The 22201-nt window shown below is 40.6% G+C and overlaps 1 protein-coding gene across 1 annotated transcript; it reads right to left on the minus strand.

The window, feature by feature from the left end:
* Positions 1 to 3500: 3500 nt before the first annotated feature.
* On the minus strand, positions 3501 to 22036 carry LOC132829531 (transgelin-like). Its single transcript, XM_060846754.1, has 5 exons — positions 21932 to 22036; positions 10349 to 10547; positions 8390 to 8564; positions 6550 to 6652; positions 3501 to 4797 (listed from the first exon to the last, which is right to left on the minus strand). The coding sequence occupies exons 2-5, from the start codon at positions 10526 to 10528 to the stop codon at positions 4653 to 4655; spliced, it is 603 nt and encodes a 200-aa protein (XP_060702737.1). The 5' UTR covers positions 10529 to 10547; positions 21932 to 22036; the 3' UTR covers positions 3501 to 4652.
* Between the last annotated feature and the right edge of the window lie 165 nt (positions 22037 to 22201).

The raw sequence follows: 22201 nt of genomic DNA on the forward strand, positions 1-22201 counted from the left end.
TCTATAGTTCTGATACAGATGAAGTAATGAGAACAACCCTAGGCTCAACCTCATATACGGTAAGTTTGATACATACATATGTTATTTTAACATTGAAAGCTCTGTGTTCTGTAGATGCCCTGTAGCCATATCTTCAGTTTATGAGCTTATACCAGTGTGAAGTCCAATAGGATTTAAAGTAACATTGTCATTGGCTTTGTACCAACATTATCCTTGTGTAAACACTCATCTAGGCATTCTAGCAACCAGCCAACTCATCATGCCTCTGCTCATGATAAGTACTAACTCACCCTTTCTCTTCGTATAACCTGGGATTTTACCACAGCCCTAACTTTTCAGTGATACTTTGATTCATTTTCAGAACAGTCACTTGGCTAAAATTCATTCCTTGATGTGAGTAAAACTTCGAGAAATCTGTCCAGATCCAGAATTGAAACCAACAGCTCCTTTTGGAATCCCCCAATGGTACACAACAAGGAACAAGCAGCTGAAAATTTGGCCTCTTAAGCCAGCCCTAACATTCAACATTCACACATGACATTCTATCCCAGTTGTGAGGAAAATACAGAAGATTGGCAATTGCCAATGATGGTGATGTTGCAGCCATGGGCACATTAGTGGAACATCCAAACTTGCATGTGGTGTAGTTTACATCACTCACCAATACAATGTCCAGCATTTAGGGACATTTACAAGCTAAGAGGACATTGGACTAAAATGTGTACCATATGGTACAGTACACACAAGATATTCTAACTGCTTACTACCAGTCTGACAGCACATGCATCAGCATTATCCATCTCAAATGCCGATACGAGTCCTTGGGATGGACATGAGACACTTCACATTGTAGAAACAGATGGACCTTTTTACAACCAATATTACAGATCAACACACTCTCACGAACTATGGGTAACAAACCTCATCACTTGCAACACCAAAGATTTCAGACTGTAATATCAATCTCATTCATTCTGAGCACAACCAAGGAGAATATACACTCCTTCTGGTTTTTCAGAGGTGAATTAAGACTCTCCAAGAAAGCAATTTACACCAGTCTCAATACTCAGACAAAGCATGATTCCTGATCTGTCTTAAATAGACAACCCTTTATTTCAAGCCTAAAATCCCTAATTCTAGAATCTCCCACATAAGGAACCATCCTTTCCACATCCACCTGGTTAAATGCCTTCAGGATCTTATATGTTCAATTAAGTCACCTCTGGCTCTTCAAAGCTCCAAGTGAAACTGGGTCCAGCCTGCCTAGAATTTCCTCATAAGGCAGTCAGCTCATTCCAGCTGAGAGCCTAGTAAACTTTCTCTGGACTGCTTCCTATGAACTAGCATCCTTAAGTATAGTAACCAATACTGTCTATAGTACTCCAGATACGGTCTCAGCAATGGCCTGTATATCTGCGCATAACCTCACTACTCTTACATTCTATACCAGTCACACAAAAAAAACATAGCATGGTTTATTTTCTGATGAAAGGTCCAAACCCAAAACACTATGTTCCTGCTCCTCCAATGCCACCTGACCTGCTACGCCTTTCCGGCTCTACATTTTATCAACTCTGACTTCCAGCATCCACAGTCCTTGCTATCTCCAAACACTATCTGTTAGGTTTTTTGATTACTTGTGGTACTTTGATAATAACCTTCTGCAATTCGTGCACTAGGAAACCCAGACCTTAGATTACAGGAAACTCCTCTAAATAATGCAAAATGGTAGCTCAGTGGTTAGCACTGCTGTCTCACAGCACCGGGAACCTAGGTTTATATTCAACCCTCAGGTGACTGTCCGTGTGGAATTTGCACATTCGCTCCATGTCTGCATGGATTCCCTTAGTGCTCTGGTTTCCTTCCACAGTCCAGAAACATGCAGATTAGATGGATTCATTATGGGAAAGGCAGGGTCATGGTGGTGGTGGTGGGTCTGTATGGGATGTTCTTTGGCAGATTTGGTGGATTGGCTACACTAAATTGCTCATAGTATCTAAGGATGTGCAAGCTAGGTGGATTAGTCATGGGAAATGCAGAGTTACAGGGATAGAGTAAGGGAGTGGGTCTGGGTGGGATGCTCTTCAGAGGATTGGTATGGCCTACTTCCACACTGAAGCAAAGCCATGAAATAACATAATAATCTGTTTTCATGCTGTTGCTGGAACATAATATTGACCAGGATGAACTCCCGCACTCTTTGAAATATCATGGTAACATCCTCCTCAGAAAGCAGACAAGGCATGTGTTTAATGGCTAACTTGAAAGCTCCCACAACCAACAATGCAGCAGTTGATATTCAAGTAAGACTTTTGTGCTCTAACTAGTGACTTTGATCTTCCTCTCACTGCTGTGGATATCCTGAGGAGTGAAGAGCTAATAAATTAAACTTCCTTTTACTCTACAGCAGAGTTTCCAAAATAAACAGGATGCTCTCAAAGTGTCACTGAAAAATAATCATAGCTTCTAAAGAGAGAAGCTGACAGTTAAAAAAAAGGAAAGTGCAAGGAAATTAATCAGTCATTGCTAAAGTGTAACTTTGCCCAAGAAGGTAATTAATGCCACAACCAATTGCTTTAATTAGAAAGAAAGGAGTTAATAAAGTCTGTTCTTCAAAAGGAAGTTACAGAAAGTTTTCAAATTATTGAGGGAATAACGTGAGTAGAAATGTGTTGTTTGCATGAATATTGATGTTTTTCAAAAGGATTTCAGGAATAGATACATGAACTATTAGGCGAGATAAAGCAAATGTATAAATGTGTATGGTTTTTCAGATGGCATGTGTTATTAAGTCAACCAACCAATGTTTTGCATTCATTCAAAATCAGTTATGAGCCACAGAAGGAAGGAGGTTGATGGACAACAGCTTGTAGAATTTACAACCCTGCACAAAGCTTTTACATGTGGAATTAAAAAAGGTTTTGTTTGAACACTTCTCTCTGTCATACACACACCCCTTAATGCCATTTCCTCCAATGTGAACCTGGACTCTGCAGTTAGTGGCTTTAGTCTCTGTCAGAGTCACAGGTGGGTTTAAGACCCATTCTCACGTGGATGGAAAAACATTCCAGCGGGAGAGAAGGGGTACTTTTAGCCTCCCAAATGGGCCAACATTTATTCCTCAAATTGTCACATTGTTACACAGGAAAAGTGCAAGGAAATAAGTGCAAGAACACATTCACTATCAGGCAATGTGTTGCTGTTTGTGGAATCTTGCCCTGTCCAAATTAAATGTGTAGAAAGTATCGCAGTTATTTCAAAGAATTACCTCAGTGGGAGCTTGTGCAATAGCTCCCTTATTGCAAATTACTTTTTCTCCTTAAATTAAAAATGCAATAGTTACGATAGGTGGCAAATAATTCAGTAATTCCATGCATCTTTCGCCACAATCACTACGTTGGTCAGCCCATTAAACAGCAGAGACTGGAATGAGCAAATCTCTCACATCAACATTTAAAGTGTCAAATTCACTACCTGATGATTAATAAAGATGTCATCAATTCTCCATCTCAAAACTTTTATTTAAGTTGTTATGGTTTCAAATGACAAATGTACAAAATTTAGGGCTAAAAGATTCAGAATTTGTTTAACAAAAATAATGTACAACAGACTTAGAGTAATTTTCAAAAGAGGACATTTTATACAAGATTTGTTTTAGAAACTTGCACTTCTGACCATAAATGGATCCATTCCATCAGGAAATCTGCTTTAAAAATTAGCCCCACTAATTCTACACACAGTCATTTACTGCTCCCAACAGATACAGTTGTTGCTTAGCATCAGAGTTGCATGTTGCAAGTCGTCCTTTCTTTCCCCACTCCTTGTGCAAGTTATCGTTAAAATATTTCACTTCTAATAGTAAACATGGACAATTTTTGGAAATCAAAGAGTTTACCAGCAAGTAAACAACCACCCCACACACAGTGTCCATGATGAGCAAGAGGGTGAATTTTGGAAGGTAACCATCAAACGCAAAGTAAACAACAAAAAACAATTTTTAAAAAATAAAAAAAACGTCATTGGAATGGCAATGTAATCATTTCACTAGTTTGCTTTGAATTCCTTTGGCCATTTACACAGAAAACATTTAAATTTTTATTAGTTTATTGAAATTCATGTTTTGCTCACTTATTCAAATGCCTTTCAAATGGTGATGACTGGTTTCAAACATTGTGTAGTTTCTTCTTTTTTTTTTAAGAAATACATAACGTACATTTTTAGTAACGAAGCAGATCAACAGTGACAAAAAAAAACAAAGCAGACTGGTTAAGCCATATGAACAATAAGCTTTGCCAACATGCTCTATTACACTTGCACAATTTCACAAAGATGGTTGAAATGACAAGTTAGCCATGTGACATACAGTCCTTGGCAACCCAGAGTGGGTATGTAGATTTTTTTTTGTCTTGCAAATAATTCCAAATTACAGCCCATATCCAAAAAGGGGTCTAAAAACACAAAACTGTTGTAAGAAATGCATTTATTTTAAAACTGCCAAATAATAAATAACCACTACTCATGTCTATCTCACAATTTAGGTCATGGAAGGTTTAGTGTTATGAGCTGTTTGGATCATTGACTTCAAAAAAAAAGATAAATTCATGCTTTAGAGAGAGGAAAAAAAGAAGAGAAAGATCCATCAGTATTGTTATTTAGCTAATAATCTGTCTGGCTTGTCCATAGCCAACCATCCCAGCCTGTGACGCTCCTTGATTGCTTCCCATCTGCAGACCAATAATGTTCTTTCCCTGGGCCAGTTGCTCTTCTGTGAACTCTCGCTTATTTTCTTGTGCTTTCCTGAGATGGACAAAGAGAGAGAGAGAGAGTTATAGCTGATAAAACACAGACTCAAGGAAGCTCCAACACAAAAAAGAACAATTCCAAAAAAACAACCCTCCGCAATTTAATGGAACTGTTCTCTGAACAATTTTGAATTGAAGCAAATTAAAATCCAATCCAAAAAAAAAGACACCAAGACACATTACTGTTCAGGCTAATGCAGGTTACAGATTGTAAAATAAAGTTTAATTAGACCTTCACCTCAATCCCAAAAAACAAAAAAAAAAATACAAATGAAAAATTACTAGAAAAATGAGCAAAGCAAAGTCATGTCACAGCTACTGCTAACAAACTATCCTGCAGTCTGGATTCAACTCGCTTTAATTTGTACTTGCTGTGAGCAGGCAGACGACAGAGTCTGAAGTAAAAGGAAACCCTTTACACACTGTAAAAAAGGTTTGCCCCATGCCTGACCCACACCAACTGGAATCTAGTTGAACAAGAAAGCTGAGGCTAGATCACTCAGCACCCAGAGATTTGGTGTCTCAATGTTTTTAAACATTGCAAAAACAAAAATAAAAAATAAACACTTTTACACTGGTTTAAGATTTGGACAACTGCAAATGTGTTGCTGGTCAAAGCACAGCAGGTTAGGCAGCATCTCAGGAATAGAGAATTCGACGTTTCGAGCATAACCCAAGATAGGTGTGCTGAGACATATTCAGAGTAAAACACACAATGCAGGAGAAAACCAGGTTAATACTGGCTGTGCGGTTTAATTAGGGCTGAATATGGTGTATGAAGGCTGTACAATGACTTTCATGTAATTCACCACTTGGGATTGTTATGCTGAAGCTCTCTTTTTTCCCCCAGTTGCAGGTGCAATGACTGGAATGCGGTCAGTGAGGTAGACATTATAGAATGAGTTCCTTGATTAGACCAAGTTAACTGCCCCAAGCAGGGAACTCATTTCTTTGAGACCCACCTGGCGAACCTCATTCCAATCATTACAGCAGGCTACAGAAATAATAAAGTAACAATTACTGCTAATTTCCTAATGCAAAAGTAGTAAAAATATCTACTCAGTAAAACTAATCTTACGTCAACCTACAAGTTTACGCTGGTTGGTTATCTTGTCACAAGATCTGGAATACATTAAAGTGATCATGATCAATAAACCATTTAAACAGCAAACAATGTGTTCCCACAAACGTCAAAGATTTCAAATCTAGTTCGAGACAATTGAAAACCAGGGATATGGGGATATTGGAAGGCCAGAGACAGCGTGAAAGTTTGCTTTGAAAATGCAGATTCAATTTCTGTTGCTACAAAAAGATTAAAGAAATATCAATTACACATTTTAGTTTAACTTTAACCAATTTCCAACTTTGTGGTGCAAATTAACAGTGCATGCTATTATTTTTGGTTGTGAACTCATGGAGTGTTTAAATGAAATAATTCACCCAGTAATCAGATCAAAAGATAGCAAAGAGTGCTGCTGCTAATATCTTGATTAATGCATACCAAGATTAATCAGTAATAAAACTTATTCTTGCAAACTCTTGTTATGATTTAAGAGGAATATACTTGGTTACAAACTCCATAAACTCCTCAATTTCCACATTCATGGGAGAACATACCCTCACCTCTACCTCACTGGAGAAGTTGTTAGTCAAATATTTGCTCCCTCAACTGTTCATTTCCCCTGATTGTAGCTGTCATGACAACACGCCTGCTGCAGTTGACCATAATTGGGACATGCCTACTCACTTGTGGAACCAGTTTAGATCACCATGGTAATGCCCATCATTCCTTGTTACGGCAATACTTCCCAAAGCCATGAGGGTTCTCTGAACAGCAGCCATATCCTTCGCTGGAAGGCAAATAAAAGTTCTTTTAACGTGTTCACTGACGATGTTACATCAATACAAAACTGAGCCAGCAGGATGGGACTGATACATGACACCACACTAAACACACACCGGCCTGGAAGTGCACCCAACAGCTATTGAATGTAAAACAGAACATTTGGATTCTGCAATCCTTTGTGGTTATTTCAAAAAGCAAAAGAGATATTGGATATTCAGTGACAGCTTCCAGCATTATAAGTGTGTTTCAATGGAAACAATTGAAAGTTAAACCTTTTGGAAAAATGATAACGTTATCATGGTGGCTCAGTGGTTAGCACTGCTGCCCCACAGTAACAGGGACCTGGATTCAATTCCACCCTTGGGCAACTGTCTGTGTGGAGTTTGCACATTCCCCCTGTGTCTGCGTGGATTTCCTCTGGGTGCTCCGGCTTCCTCCCACAATCCAAAGATGTGCAGGTTAGCTGAATAGTTTGTGGCAAATTGCCCAGATCGTGTCCACGGATGTGCAGGCTAGGTGGATTAGCCATGGGAAACGTAGGGTTACAGGGGTAGGGTAGTGGTATGGGTCTGGGTAGGATGCTCTTCAGAAGGTCTATGAAAGCTCGATGGAAACAGGGACACTATGATTCCTTATCTTTCAAAAAAAATCTTTTATTTATTCTACTGCACATCATATTTTCACGTAGTTTCATTTAACCCAGTTAGCTATGTAAAATCTGGTTACTCAGTTGGTGGACTAGGCACTAATTGCTGCCAAAAATCGGTTCAAATCATTTGTGAATTTTAAAGCTGCATTGAAAATTATTCCTTTCCATTCCAAAATTACTGTCGCTTTCTGCAATTCTTATCATGAGAAATAAAGTTGGGTAGATTAGAAAACTCAAACAAACATCAGCACAAGCAGCAGCCTGGAGCACTCAACGCACAAAGCAGAGATTTTTCAAGGAGGTAAAGTTTGATATTTACCTCAAAAGTTTGTGTAATTATCATTGGAAAGCGAATGAGCTTCCCAAACGGTGGGTTCTACCCCAAGTAGGTCAGGAGATAACTTTAAAATGCAAAATAGTGGTCTCAGAGGCAGCAATGGCTACCGAAGAGCTGAGCATCAACAGATTTTAAATTCTCTAAAATAGTGGGTATGCCTAACTGATCATGGATCTTGAAAGTCTGATTCCCTTTCCTAAAATAAAACCTGCAGATCTCAACTCTTCAAAAATCAAATCCCTACTCTCAAAAACTTTCCCTTACCTTACCATTGGCTCTCACTCTGGGGTGATGGCACTTTAAGCCTGAAAATGATCAGTGGGAGAAAAAAAAACAAGAGCCATGATGTGATCATGCTCTTTGGATTTGCCTGGTCTTCATTTCATTAACTGAAGAGTGCTCATTTGCTGATGTTATTTTGTGCTTACTTGCAGTTCCCTTCACCTCCACCTCACTGGGTGAGTAAGGGGAAACTGGCTGCTATGGGAAACCCAACCAGTTAATCTGGGGTCTAGATAGTGTATGCCATTCACCAGATTGGGATCACTTACAAATATTTAACATGAAAGGGAGAAGGTAAAAGGGATAAAATTAATGAATATGCAAGAGCGTACTGTAAACAATGATTCCCACTTCTAAAGCCCGTATAAAAGTAACAACTCTATATTTATAGAGATGCTCCCAGATGGTCACCAAGTTCATCATTAAATACAGAAGCCGTGAGTTCAAAAAGCACTATTACTGCTTATACATACACTCCCATAGATCCACAGTCTGGAAAATGTCAGTTTTGTTGACTCCATAATTTTCAGCTGCCTTCAGAAACTGTGACACCTGTTCCATTTGTTTAAAAGCTTTGTCCGTGTCCTGAATCTTCTTAATGGGTTTCTTGTCCTCTGAGTAGAGGCTGTTAATCAGGAGACTCAGTACCTGTGGAAGATATACTTCAGGTGATAACTGCTATAGATAGTTCAGAGCACAGTTACAGTTCATGATTAAGCAGACACCAATAAACTGGCGTGCTGTGGTCGTGTACCTACCTCTGACTCAGGGGGCCTGGACACAGGTCGCAACTGCTCCAGAGATATGACATAACATCTCTGATCAGGGTGATTAAAATATCTACATTTCATTGGAATGCGTGCAAGAAATATGAAGTGCACACACCAAACCAAAATTCCAATGCCAGCCACAAAGGATGATCATTCATGTATTCTTGTTAATGGCATGGAGCACTCCAGTTACTCATACAGGGATCAGGGTTAAAAATAATAATCTGTAGACAAGGTGGGACGCAGCCCACAGTGAGGGTGAGAGATCCAAGACATCAATGCTACTTTATTGTATTCAGTATGAGCACCAAAGCCCCTATAAACTTCTATGGTTTTGTCTTGGTGGGCCTGGCTTCAAAATAAAAACAAAGTGGAAAAAGAAATTAGATGTTTAGGTTTTTTGGTGGTTGAGAAAGTAGGAACGTTGCTAGCTAATTGTAATCTATCAACGTCTCTTAAAATTTAAAGACAACTGACAAGAGAAGCTACAAAATTGTTTCTTCCTTCTCTGATGTACCAAAGATCTTGAACTCAGCCCAGTATAAATTCCAAGCAAGCTTACAATAAGGAATAGTGGAAATACTTGAAAAAGCAAAACGCTCACAGGCAGGAGAAGTGGGAGAACTAACTAGGTAGTTCTTGCAGAGTGACAGCACAGGCACAATGGGAGGAATGTCCTTCAGAGCTGTAAGCTTAAATGTATGACTTCACAAAATTCCATTGTGTCCATCCACCCAGTCCAGAACTTCTCTCTCTCCCCAAACGTTCATTCTAGCGTCCAAAGTTTGAGACGTGAAAACATGATTAGACTGGGGCTAAAATTTGGGAAGCACTTTAAGAACCAGGAGAAAACCATGATTCCACTTGAACAAGCCATGGCCAAAGTATTCTACCTCAACTCCACTCCCTCAATTGTCTAAAAATAATCTATTGAATCATGATCTTGAACATATGAATGACTGAGTATTTGGAACCTTCTGGACAGTGACCAAAGACAGTTGAGTCATCTGTAGGAACTTTTCAAAGATCAAATTTTGCAGCATATAAAACTTGTAGAACGTATAATGAAAATGTGCCTACCACTTGCCTGATTTGATCTGCATATACCAGTAGTAATTTGCCAATTATATACTTTCCTCACCTTTTGGGAGATTATTTGGGCTGGATGATAACGCAAGGTGTTCCACATTCAGATTAATTGGGTTAGGTCTTGTAAATGGATCAAAACAGGAACTACAGCAGAGCTCAAACAGATTTTAAAATGGTTTCTTTCTGTTTCTCATCAGTTTTGCCTCTTAACAGATCCAACAGCTGCCTGTTGGGAGTCACTGGATAGATTAATTAGCTTTTGTCCACATGTAGAAAGTTCCCCACATGATCAATGGTGTTAAAAAGTTCATCTAACTACCTTAATACTGACATATGGATTTACACTCAAAGCTCCACAATAGCTATGGAGATACAGCTAAATTGAAAGCGAATAATCATACTGCTCAAGTGGATGTGCAAGGTGTGAGGGGCTTAACCTTTCATTACAATATTAACAGAGAGATTATTTAAAACAAAAACAATCACTGAATAGATTTTTAATTGAAAATGTAACCAAGCCAAAGGCTTTGATTAGCTTAAAATTAACACAACCTTGAAACTTCGGATACTCACTGTGCCATCCTTAAGCCAAGCTTGGAACCCCATTCTTCCTGGCTCAGGTCGCCCCACACTCGCCCCACACTGAGCAATAATCCACTCCACTAGCCGCTCCTCCAGTTCAGGTTCATACTTCTTCTCAATCTTGTTCCGAATGTCCCTACTAAGTCCGAAAGCAGGTCCCTGATTGGCCATGTTTATCAGTAAGGTATACCTGTGGATGAAGTAGAGCAGGAAGAGAGTTAGGGACTATTTTTAGGAAGGCTTGAATTTACAAAAAACTTTTCCTCATGGGATGCTCACAGGCAATTAAACATCAAATGTAGCCATTGTTGGTGATCTTTTGCCAGTGGTACTGCCCCTACTTCTGAGCCAGGAGACCTGGGTCAAAGGTCCCACATCAATTAAAAAAATAGGTGCCATTACAGGTCAATACTTAAGGTAGCACTGTTGCATCTTTGACATTAAAACTGTCAATATGGACTCAAGTTTTTACAAGTAGCAATATGATAATATTTTGATTTTGAGAGAGATACCAATTGAGGGATAAATACTGGAGAGGTTTAGTTAGCTCAGTTGGCAGGATGGCTGGTTAAAACAATGACTGCAGATGCTGGAAACCAGATTCTGGATCAGTGGTGCTGGAAGAGCACAGCAGTTCAGGCAGCATCCAACGAGCAGGGAAAAATCGACGTTTCGGGTAAAAGCCATCAATAGCTGGTTTGCAATGCAGAGCGCTATTGATAGTGTGGGTTCAATTCTCATACTGGCTGAGGTTACCATGAAGAATGCTCCTTCTCAACCTCCTTTCCCCCTTGCCTGAGGTGTGGTGACTCTCTCTCTCTATCTCTATCTAATGAAAAGGTAATCCTAAAGATCTGGTAGGACTAAAAATGACCATCTTTAAATACTGGCCACAAATCAGAGATAACTCCCCTTTTCTGAGAAATAAAGATTTTTTTGCAACCAACTAATCAGACAGATGGGACTTGGTTAAAATGTCTCATTCAACAGACAGTAGCTCTAGTAGCACAGAGCTCCCTCAGTGCTAGACTGAAGTGGCAGTCTTAATTACTGTGTTCTTTGGAGTGGGGTTTGAACCTTGGTGCTCCACAGAAGAGAGTACTACTAACTGAACCACTACTGACACACTGGAGACTTAACCAGAGCCAAGAATAACATACAGCAATTCAAATACACATTTATGAACATATGAAACTTAGCAGGTCAGTGCCTCAGCCTACTCAACATTTATACAGCACACTTAAACACAGTACAGCATCTCAATGGGCTGAAGTTGGGGGGCAGATGGAGTTTAACCTAGCTAACTGTGAAGTGTTGCATTGTGATTAAGCAAGTCAGGCCAGAACATATACATCAAGAGACAGTGAGGATTGCAGATGCTGGAGATCAGAATTTTTTTAAAAAGTGGCACGCTGGAAAAGCGCAGCTGGTCAGGCAGCATCCAAGGAGCAATGAGTTAACATTTCAGGCATAAGCCCTTCATCAGGGATGTTCTTGCTGTTCCAGACATTCCTGAAGGGAATATGCCCGATCAACTCTCCTGCTCCTAGGATGCTACCTAGCCTGCTGTTCTTTTCCAGCACCACATTCTTCGACATATATAGCAAGACCCTGAGGAGTGATACCAAACAAGAGACCTTGGAATGCAAGTGTATAACTCCTTCAAAGTGGAGTCAGAGGTAGACAGGGTGGTAAAGGCATTTGGGACACTTTCCTTTATTGGTCAGTGCATGGAGTATAGGAGTTGGGATGTCATGTTGTGGCTGTACAGACATTGCCTAGATTAGAGTGGTGCTGGAAAAGCACAGCCGGTCTGGCAGCATCCGAGGAGCAGGGAAATCGACATTTCAGGCAAAAGCCCTTCATCATTCCTGATGCAACAAGGTGAATGATGGAGAGGGGACTTTTAAGAAGGTCCAAGACTCTGAAAGGACGCAACGGCAAGATATCTTTGTATAGTTGGTGTAAAGAGGAATGGGTGACTGGTAGGTAAAGATGAAGCAGTGATGAACATGCATTGTGGTGACCCTAGATAAAACAGCATAACTGGAAGAGCACGGCAGAAACTATGGAAGCTCAAAAGTTTGATAAATTAAAAATAGTAAGACAGGAAAATAGCAATTCACTACACAACCCCATCATCACAAACCATCCCATTTCTCCAAAAAAAATGTGATTCATTAGATAAGAGGTGTATTTTATTCTACAGACCTATCTCCACCTGTCTTCATTTCTAAAGATTTAGGCTCACACTGACAAGTACTCTTCCTATAAAAGACTTTGCTGTACTATATAGATCCTGTACATAAGTAACAATATTGACACATTACGAACTGTGGTGAAATTTAAATAATAACTGCTTAGCTACTGGTATTTAATTACAAATGATTAACATTTAACTCACTTTGATTTGCATTCTTACTTGCAACTCACTGCAAGGAACTGAGTTTCAAAAAGACAAATATCATTCCAAACAAGTTGCCACATCAGAATAATGTTGGGTATGACAGTGAGATATATGCAATCCAAGTTCAACTGGAAATAATTTCCTCATGACAGTTTTGCAAATGAGAAAATAGCTGTGAACATGAAGCTTGTTTTTTCTATTACACTGCCTCATGCTGCTATCAACATGAGAATATAGGACCACATATCCACATATTTCAAGTGTTGGTCAAGATCAGTTGCACTTGTAATCCTCCAATGCGTTCATTAGTTCTTTCAACTGAACAACCACATTGTTTTGCTATGTCTAGCCATTAGTACGTCTTTAAAAAAGAGAAGTCTTCTTGAAATCGCCACTGTATTGCAGCATGAACATAAAGATCTCATACTCCATCCTACCTCTGATTATTTAAAGCATGGCATTCTACTTGAAGTTTGCTCCTCTATTGCAAACCAAAAACTTAACATTAGCCCAGACACTTATGTTCCTGGGGAATGGCATATCTATACTTAATAGTGATAGTAAATACCTGTTGGATTCTTTGATACCATAATACCCAGTTTATTAAAACATCAGGATCTTGATCAGATGGGCCAATCGGCCGAAAAGTGGCAGATGGAGTTTAATTCAGATAAATACAAAAATGGGAAAGCAGGCCTTATACACTTAATGGTAAGGTCGTAGGGAGTGTTGCTGAACAAAGAGACCTTGGAGTGCAGGTTCAAGGCTCCTTGAAAGTGGAGTCTCAGGTAGATAGGATAGTGAAGAAGGTGTTTGGTATGCTTTCCTTTATTGGTCAGAGTATTGAGTACAGGAGTAGGGAGGTCATGTTGCAGCTGTACAGGACATTGGTTAGGCCACTGTTGGAATATTGCGTGTAATTCTGGTCTCCTTCCTATTGGAAAGATGTTGTGAAACTTGAAAGGATTTACAAGGATGTTACCAAGGTTGCAGGATTTGACCTACGGGGAGAGGCTGAACAGGCTGGGGCTTTATTCCCTGGAGCATCGGAAGCTGAGGGGTGACCTTACAGAGGTTTATAAAATTAAGAGGGGCGTGAATAGGATAAATAGGCAAAGTCTTTTCCCTGGGGTCATGGTGTCCAGAACTAGGGGGCATAGGGGAAAGATATAAAAAAGAGACCTAAGGGGCAATGTTTTCACGCAGAGAGTGGTACGTGTGTGGAATGAGCTGCCAGAGGAAGTGATGGAGGCTGGTACAATTGAAACATTAAAAAGGCATTTGGATGGGTATATGAATAGGAAGGGTTTGGAGGGATATGGGCCGTTTGCTGGCAGGTGGGACTAGATTGGGTTGGGATATCTGGTCGGCATGGACAGGTTGGACTGAAGGGTCTGTTTCTGTGCTGTACATCTCTATGACTCTATAAACATTGACATCAGCTAAAACCACCTTGAAGGCAAATTCAATTTTTGTTTCACTGGATATTTGCAAATAGTCAAATATGTCACAATGGGCAATGGTCAAACTTTCGCTGCTCGTTGGATGCTGCCTGAACTGCTGTGCTCTTCCAGCACCACTGATCCAGAATCTGGTTTCCAGCATCTGCAGTCAGTGGTTTTACCTAATGATCAAACTTTGCAGATCAACCATCTAACACCTGAAACATTCCTCGGCTCTGGTTAGCAGTAAACAGAAAAGGAGTTTAGTTGTTAATGGCAGTGCAGAGAGAAGAGGCAGGAGGTTACATCAATGGGCTTTTTCAGACTGGAAGATGGGGAAACAAGTCATAATTATTTTTCTAGATAAAGTTTATGGAAATGCTTCACAGGCTATGGTTAATTTGAACTGTGGAATCTCAAATTAATTTTTTTAAAAATCTGAACAAAATGTTCAGGAACATCATCTTCTTAGAAAAAGAGGCAAAAAAAAGGAAATAACATCCAGATGTTGTAATTAAAACAAGCCATTTCTTACCCCTCACTGAGAACCACTGGATGCTAAAAACAAAGTGAATAATGGGTTAGACTGAATGAGTTTAGGAGGGTAGGGTGGGTCTTTGTTATTTTCTGCTAACCTGACTTGTCCTGATATTGCCATCAAGGGAAATGATTGCACAAGGTCAAATGAATCTTAGCACCGGAAATTGATAACTAAACCAGTAGTTATTTTGGGACATGCAAATAATGGAAAAGGTCAAAAAACACATCAGAAAATAAGTGGCTTTCAATCTCCAAACAGCGTCAGAACTGCTTTTGCATAATTAAAAATGCAACATCCATACAATGAACACACTATCAACTGACTGCATCTAGGATATAATAAAAGAGGTAGAGATTTAAAAAGGTCTATTTCTTTCCTCTCAGAGATGTTTGTGACAGGTGACTTAATTTAAACTCCTAGTTCCCCTTTCGTTGACACAACATCCTGTGCACAATTTGACAACTCCCAGTTAAGATCCTGACATTTAAACAAGAAAGAAAAACATTTGAAATTATAAGAAACAAAAAAAACTTGCCAAGCCAGGGTGGGCTAGTGATTTGAAAACCTTTTACACACATTTCTGAAAACCAAAACTTCATTCAAGTAATTGGAAATCTGAGTGCAAGCACTAAACTCCTCCTCCTGAACAATTCCAAATCAAAAAGAGCCCACAATAGCTTGAACAAGATCTATTTTGCATTGAAAGATTGAATTAGAGAAGATAATAGAATATAAGAGATTTTGAATATCATGATCATTGCACCTTATTGCAGTAGTTAGAGTCACAAGTGGAAGATCTTGGACTTATAAATACAAGGAACCATCAGTGTGCCGATAATATGGGGCAGCACAGTGGTTAACACTGCTGCCTCAAGGCACCAGGGACCTAAGTTCGATTCCCACCCTTGGGTGACTGTGTGGAGTTTACACATTCTCCCCGTGTCTGCATGGGATTCCTCTGGATTGTGGGAGGAAACTGGAGCACCCAAAGATGTGCAGGCCAGATGAATTGGCCATGCTAAATTGCCCATAGTATTAGATGATTCTGGATCAGTGGTGCTGGAAGACCTGTCTTTTGCCCGAAACGCTGATTTCACTGCTCATTGGATGCTGCCTGAACTGCTGTGGTCTTCCAGCACCACTGATCCAGAATCTGGTTTCCAGCATCTGCAATCATTGTTTTTTACCCCATAGTATTAGATGCATTAGTCAGGGGTATAGAGTACAATATTGGGTCTGGGTGGATTACCCTTTGAAGGGTCAGTGTGGAATTGTTAGGCCGAAGGGCCCGTTTCCATACCGTAGGGAATTTAATCTAATAGTGCAAAACCTCGATGCAATACTCTTAAGATGGAAGTTATTTATACCCATGCCCTATTTTAAAGTTGTGTACATAAGTTTATCAGCCATTTTCTTGAAAAGGGTTGCTGCTAAATATCAGAAGAGATCAGCTACACTGATAAGATACTCCTGTCTATTCCAAAGGCAAAGAATAGCTATTTAGATGAATAGCTCCTTTAAGACACTAGCCAAAGTCAGCCATATCTTCACACAATCACATTCTAATCCATTTGTTGGGATACAAAGCAATGTTGAATTGCTGGTCTGAACAATCAGGGAACAAAAAAGTTGCACAACATCAACATATTAACATCTAAAAAGAAAGTCCTGATGCTCTGCAAAATCCTGAAGATGCTGGAAATCTGAAACAAAACAGAATGCTGGAGAAACTCAGCAGGTCCGACAACTGAAGAATTCAGATCTGATTCAAATCATTCTGGACTCAAAACATGCATTGTTTCTCTCCTCACAGATTCTGCCAGACCTGCTGAGTTTCTCCAGCATTCTCCATACTTGTTTCTGATGCTTAGAAGTTGACCTGAAAACCACATCTTTCTCTGATCACAGATGCTGCCTGAACAACTGTTCGGCATGGTGGCACAGTGGTTAGCACTGCTGTCTCACAGCGCCTGAGACCTGGGTTCAATTCTCGCCTCAGGCGACTGAATGTGTGGAGTTTGCACGTTCTCCCCGTGTCTGCGTGGGTTTCCTCCGGGTGCTCCGGTTTCCTCCCACAGTCTAAAGACGTGCGGGTCAGGTGAATTGGCCATGCTAAATTGCCCGTAGTGTTAGGCGAGGGGCAAATGTAGGGGTATGGGTGGGTTTTGCTTCGGCGGGTTGGTGTGGACTTGTTGGGCCGAAGGGCTTGTTTCCACACTAAGTAATATAATCTAATCTTTTCTGTTTCATTCAGCAGTATTTTAAAACTTGGAAATAAATGCACCTCTGACAGTTACCACCACTTTCCCCAGGCTTAGGAGCTGACAAGAGATCAAGTAATGACAGCAAGCTTACAGTCAGCAAGTACTAGGTGCTTCTGCCATCTGAGGTAAGAGAAGGATATAGGCTGATGACATACACATTACCATAAAAGATTGTCTCTCAATGGATGTGTGACAGTTAGCATAAAAACAATTATAAATTCTACAATAAATCAGCTATTCACTTTTTAAGAGTGAATTTTGTCTAATGGATCAATAAGTAAAATAGCAGCCCTGAAGATTCAGCTAGGATTATCTATTGTAAGACACCAAAACCCAAGTAAACAGAATTGGGGTACTGTTCCATGTACACTGACATCACAACCATTTTCCCTGCTTTTGAACTTCAAGTTGCAATTAATTCAACTGCAGAGGCAAATCATAACAGAGCTCAATCCTGGAGGTTTTAAAAATGATGGAAGGGAGTGGACTCAGATCGATTTATGTATGTATCCTTGAAGCCATGAGAGTCGAGGCAAAAAGACTACAGTGGATGCTGAATGCCTCTGGCACAGACGGGCCATGGGTTTAGATTTACTGCGATCCTTTAACAGGAGAAATGTCACAGTTTTGAGTCAAAGAAGCTGTTTGCATTGATAGATGGCAAGTTGCCATTAGTTGTGAAAGTTACAGGCTACCACATTCCATGTTCTTGTGGCATTCACTGCCATTTTGCAGGCAATTGCAGAATTAGGGTAGTAAATAAGAGGGCTAAGTTGCAGGTCAGATCGATATTTTCCAACACCCCCTTCCATCTGTGCATCGAGTTTCCAGCAATAGTCACTGGATTACAATCCAAAACTGATTTGCTGCAGCCCAGACTAGAGACAATGGAGACTGATTGCAGCAATGTGGACTGCATCCATTGTGAAAGTGGTTGTCTCTCAATGCTCCAACCAGGGACTGTCAAATCTAGACGACGCCACTGTTTCTGCATCAGAGTCCCTAGACTTCCTGAATCATGGATGTTTTGGTTTCAGAACATTTGAAAACTATTGCAAAATTATGGCCTTCAAATTTTTTGACCTTGTCGCGATTATAGTTTATAATATGGCTTGCTCTACTGGCCTTGATGTGTCTCAAAGTTTCCTACTTGATACTCCATACAGCTGATTAATCTAGTACAAAGTAAGGTTGTTAACATAGGGATCCGCATAGATCGCCATTTAATTCTACAGCTACCAATGTCCTGGAAGCTGTTAATCCCATGTCAACTCTGCAGAGAACAAAACTGACCAACCAGTAAATCTATTCAGAGCACCAATCTTTAATATTGGAGAATCAAAAGCTTTCCAAAACCAATCTCTAATGCCTGTGCCCATTTAGACCATGCAAAAGACCGACCCTACTTCAGTTTTAATGAAAGCATCGAGTTATGAGCACCAACTTGATCATGGAGTGCATTAAATGTTGCAACATGACCTACCAGACTTCACAGGCAAAACTGACATACCAAGCTGGCATGGTGGCACCAGCGCCAGAGACCCGGGTTCAATTCCCGCCTCAGGTGACTGAATGTGTGGAGTTTGCACGTTCTCCCTGTGTCTGCGTGGGTTTCCTCCGGGTGCTCCGGTTTCCTCCCACAGTCCAAAGATGTGTGGGTCAGGTGAATTGGTCATGCTAAATTGCCCATAGTGTTAGGTAGTAGGTAAAATGTAGGGGTAGGGGTGGGTTGCGCCTCGGCGGGTCGGTGTGGACTTGTTGGGCCGAAGGGCCTGTTTCCACACTAAGTAATCTAACCTAATCAACCAAGCCACATAAGGAGATGCAAGGACAATTGACCAAAAAAGTGTGGTCATGACTGAGGTTACAATATCATGAAAAAAAAAGTGTTCTCGCCTTGTTCTCCTCTTGCATGCTCACCCTCTCCAGAATGTTGCTGAAACCAGTCTCTATTTAGAACACTAGGTGTACATGTAACATTACTGGGAATGTGGTGCAGCAGAATCAGTATCACTGAACTCCTGTAGAATTCACATTCAGTTATTGAAACTGGGAATAGAAGACTAGTTCCAGGAACTAGATGGAAGAATTTATAACTTCTTGGAGAGGAGGAGGCCAAATGCAGATCTGATAGACGTTTTCAAAATCGTGAGCAGGCTGAATAAGATATTTCAGCTCATAAAAAGGAACTAAACAGTTGAGAAAAAAACTCAATAAGTAGTAAGCTTATAAAATGCACTGTTATGAAATGTGGTGGACAAGCAGGAGGCTGGAAGAACACAACAAGCCAGGTAGCATCATGTAGTGGAGAAGTTAACCGTCTGGGAGTGTGGGGGTGGATGTGGTGGTGAGGGGTGCTGCAGATAAAGGAGGGCGGCAGGGAGGGCAGGGTGGTGCTGAGGCATTCAGGGTGACGTTGGATGAATATTTGAATAGAAATTGTGAGCAAGGATCTAGAGGAAAGGCAGGAGATTGACCTTAGGTAATCAGCGCAGGCACAACGGGCTGCAACAATACAATGATTATACGGCCATGAAGCCATCAATTGTTGTAACACAAAAGTCAATAATGTCTTTTAGGGAAGGGACTCTGCCATCTTTACCTGGTCTGCATACCCACAGCAACACAATTGACTTTTATAACAACAACTCCTGCAATGGAGCAACAAACTGCCCAGCCACTTAGGGATGGATAAGTAATACTGAACTCATCATTGCCACCCACAGACTATATAATAAATTGAGAGAAATTGCCCCTCCTCTATGGAAGTCAGGATCTGTGCTCTGTCAGCACCTTGCCACAGGAACAGGGTGCGACTCCAATCTATCTCCAGGAAGAAGGGGAGAGAAAAGATCAAATTCCACAGTTGTGGCTAGTAGGCTGGCCCACTCAGCATCTGCAGTCCTCACTTTTGCCTGGCCCACTCAGTGCTGAGTTACAAAAGTGAGGTGGTGTAGGGGACCATAAATGGTACGGACATGATAAATCACAGCATGAGGCTTTTAAAAGCAACATTTGATGTGGTTTAAAACCTCCTCACGCAGTGACCCAGAGTTTTACAGTCTCACTGTGAAACGCATAATACACCCAAAGCCTCGATGTATTAAGGAACCGGTTAACATCAATTTTAAGATATACAAATAGTTTTTTTTTCAAAAAAAAAAGGAATGTCAATCAAAATGTCTGGATCGATGCCAGTTCAACAACTTGCATTTAACCTTTAAAACATAAAATCATCTAAGGATGATGATAAAAATACAAATGGATGAAACGTGGGAGATGTGAGTTTGTTAAAAGGTGGACAGAGGAACCCAAAGTTTTAGGGAGGGAGAGAGCGAAAGGTTACAGGGGGCAATAGTGGAAAGGAACTTGCTGTCCAATGTGGGGACTTGGAGGGCAGGGAGAGAGCCATCCCAGATCACAAGAGTAAGAACTTCGAGACACAAGAGGATATGCACGGAATTATTTAAAACTTAAATACTTAGCCATCACAGTAAATGTTTAAGCTTTGTGCAGGGGATTGACTTTGGGTAATAGAATCGGCGCAGGCACGATGGGCTGAATGGTCTTCTGTGCACCAAAGATTGAGATCACTAAGTCATCAACTGTCGTAAAAATCCATCTGGTTCACTAATGTCCTTTAGGGAAGGAAATGTGCCAGCCGTACTCGGTATTTAAACTTTGTTTAAAAAGTGAGGTCTGCAGATGCTGGAGATCAGAGCTGAAAATGTATTGCTGGTTAAAGCGCAGCAGGTCAGGCAGCATCCAAGGAACAGGAAATTCGATGTTTCGGGCCAGAGCCCTTCATCAGGAACTTTGTGCATTGCATTTGCAACTGCTCGTATTCACGATACAACCGCCCAGGGGAGCCGGGGTTGGTTCATCACTGACATTAATAAAAAAAGGGGAGAGTGAGTTTTCGGATCAGAGAACTCCGGTCAAAAAGGGAACAGTCGTCCCTGTCCTGGAGAGAACCACATCCGTGGGATGGGGGGGGGGGGGGGGGGGCAAAAATAAAATAAAGGCCAGTCTTGAACCACATCGGGAATGGAGGGGCGTTTCATCCACATTTCTCTGGGATGTTTGCCCCAAACTTTGAGAATTTCTAAAGCTGGCAGTGAAATTTCACCCCCTGACGCGTTTCTCAAATAATCGTTAACACCACAGAAGTCTAAAAGGAGGGCTATAAAAGTGATTAATTTTGCGAGAACTGACCTTTTTTTAAAAAAAAAGTTCCTTTCGAATAAGAAAGTCAAATTTAATCATTTTTCATTTCTTGCAAAAAAAAGCCTCGCGGGATTCGGCAGAAGCCACGCCCAAACCTTCAGCCTTACATCAATAGTTCCAGCCACTACCTTAACGCTGCAGACTGTAACAAATAATACACAGCACGATTTACCGTTCACAACGGACCCGCACCCCTAGGTAGCCTCAACCTGACATTTCCTTTTGTTTTTAAAATAAATTACTTGAGTTCTCCATTTAAATCTTCACTCCCAGCACTTACTCAACTTTAAAAAGCACAAACCAAACTGTATTGCCAAAAGAGAATTCAATCCTTTACAAATTCACAGGCGTTCAACTGGTTTAAAACTAGCCCAGTTTCTTTTCCCCTCCCTTTCTGAAAAAGTAGCTGCAAACTGCAGATGCTGACGTTGTAAAAGTTACACTTAAAAAAAACGCTGGGGGTGAAAGAAACTCAACAGGTCAGGCAGCGAGAGAAACAACGTTCCAGATTCTGGACTTTACAGACTAAAAAGTTAAGTCTGTCCCTCATGAATAGGTGCCCAACCTGTTCAGTTTATTTTTCGGTTTGATATTTGCTGAAACCATCCCTGCACAACCTGTTGTCAAATTAAATTCAAGCCTGAGCTTTCAGTTGCAAGACAAGAGCTTAGGTAAATGCTGTTAAAGACTTACTTTTTCCCGCAGGAGGAGCAGAAGTTGCTAGGTTCACTGCTAACCAGAAAGTGTGGAGCTTCGGGCTAGAACTCAACTAAAAATGCTCCCCTTATCACCATGACGTCAGCTCGTCAAGAAAAAGGAAAGCAACGCCTGAAATGGGCAATCAGTATTGGGAAGGCGTCCTTATTTGGGAAAAGGCACAAAGAAACACAATAAGCGGAGAGGCAGGTTCATGAAAATTGACGCATTCCTCGCATTCCAAACTTCTGGTGATTTCAAAGCCAG

The sequence above is a fragment of the Hemiscyllium ocellatum genome, chromosome 29 (genome assembly GCF_020745735.1).
Source record: "Hemiscyllium ocellatum isolate sHemOce1 chromosome 29, sHemOce1.pat.X.cur, whole genome shotgun sequence".
Classification (NCBI taxonomy): domain Eukaryota; kingdom Metazoa; phylum Chordata; class Chondrichthyes; order Orectolobiformes; family Hemiscylliidae; genus Hemiscyllium; species Hemiscyllium ocellatum.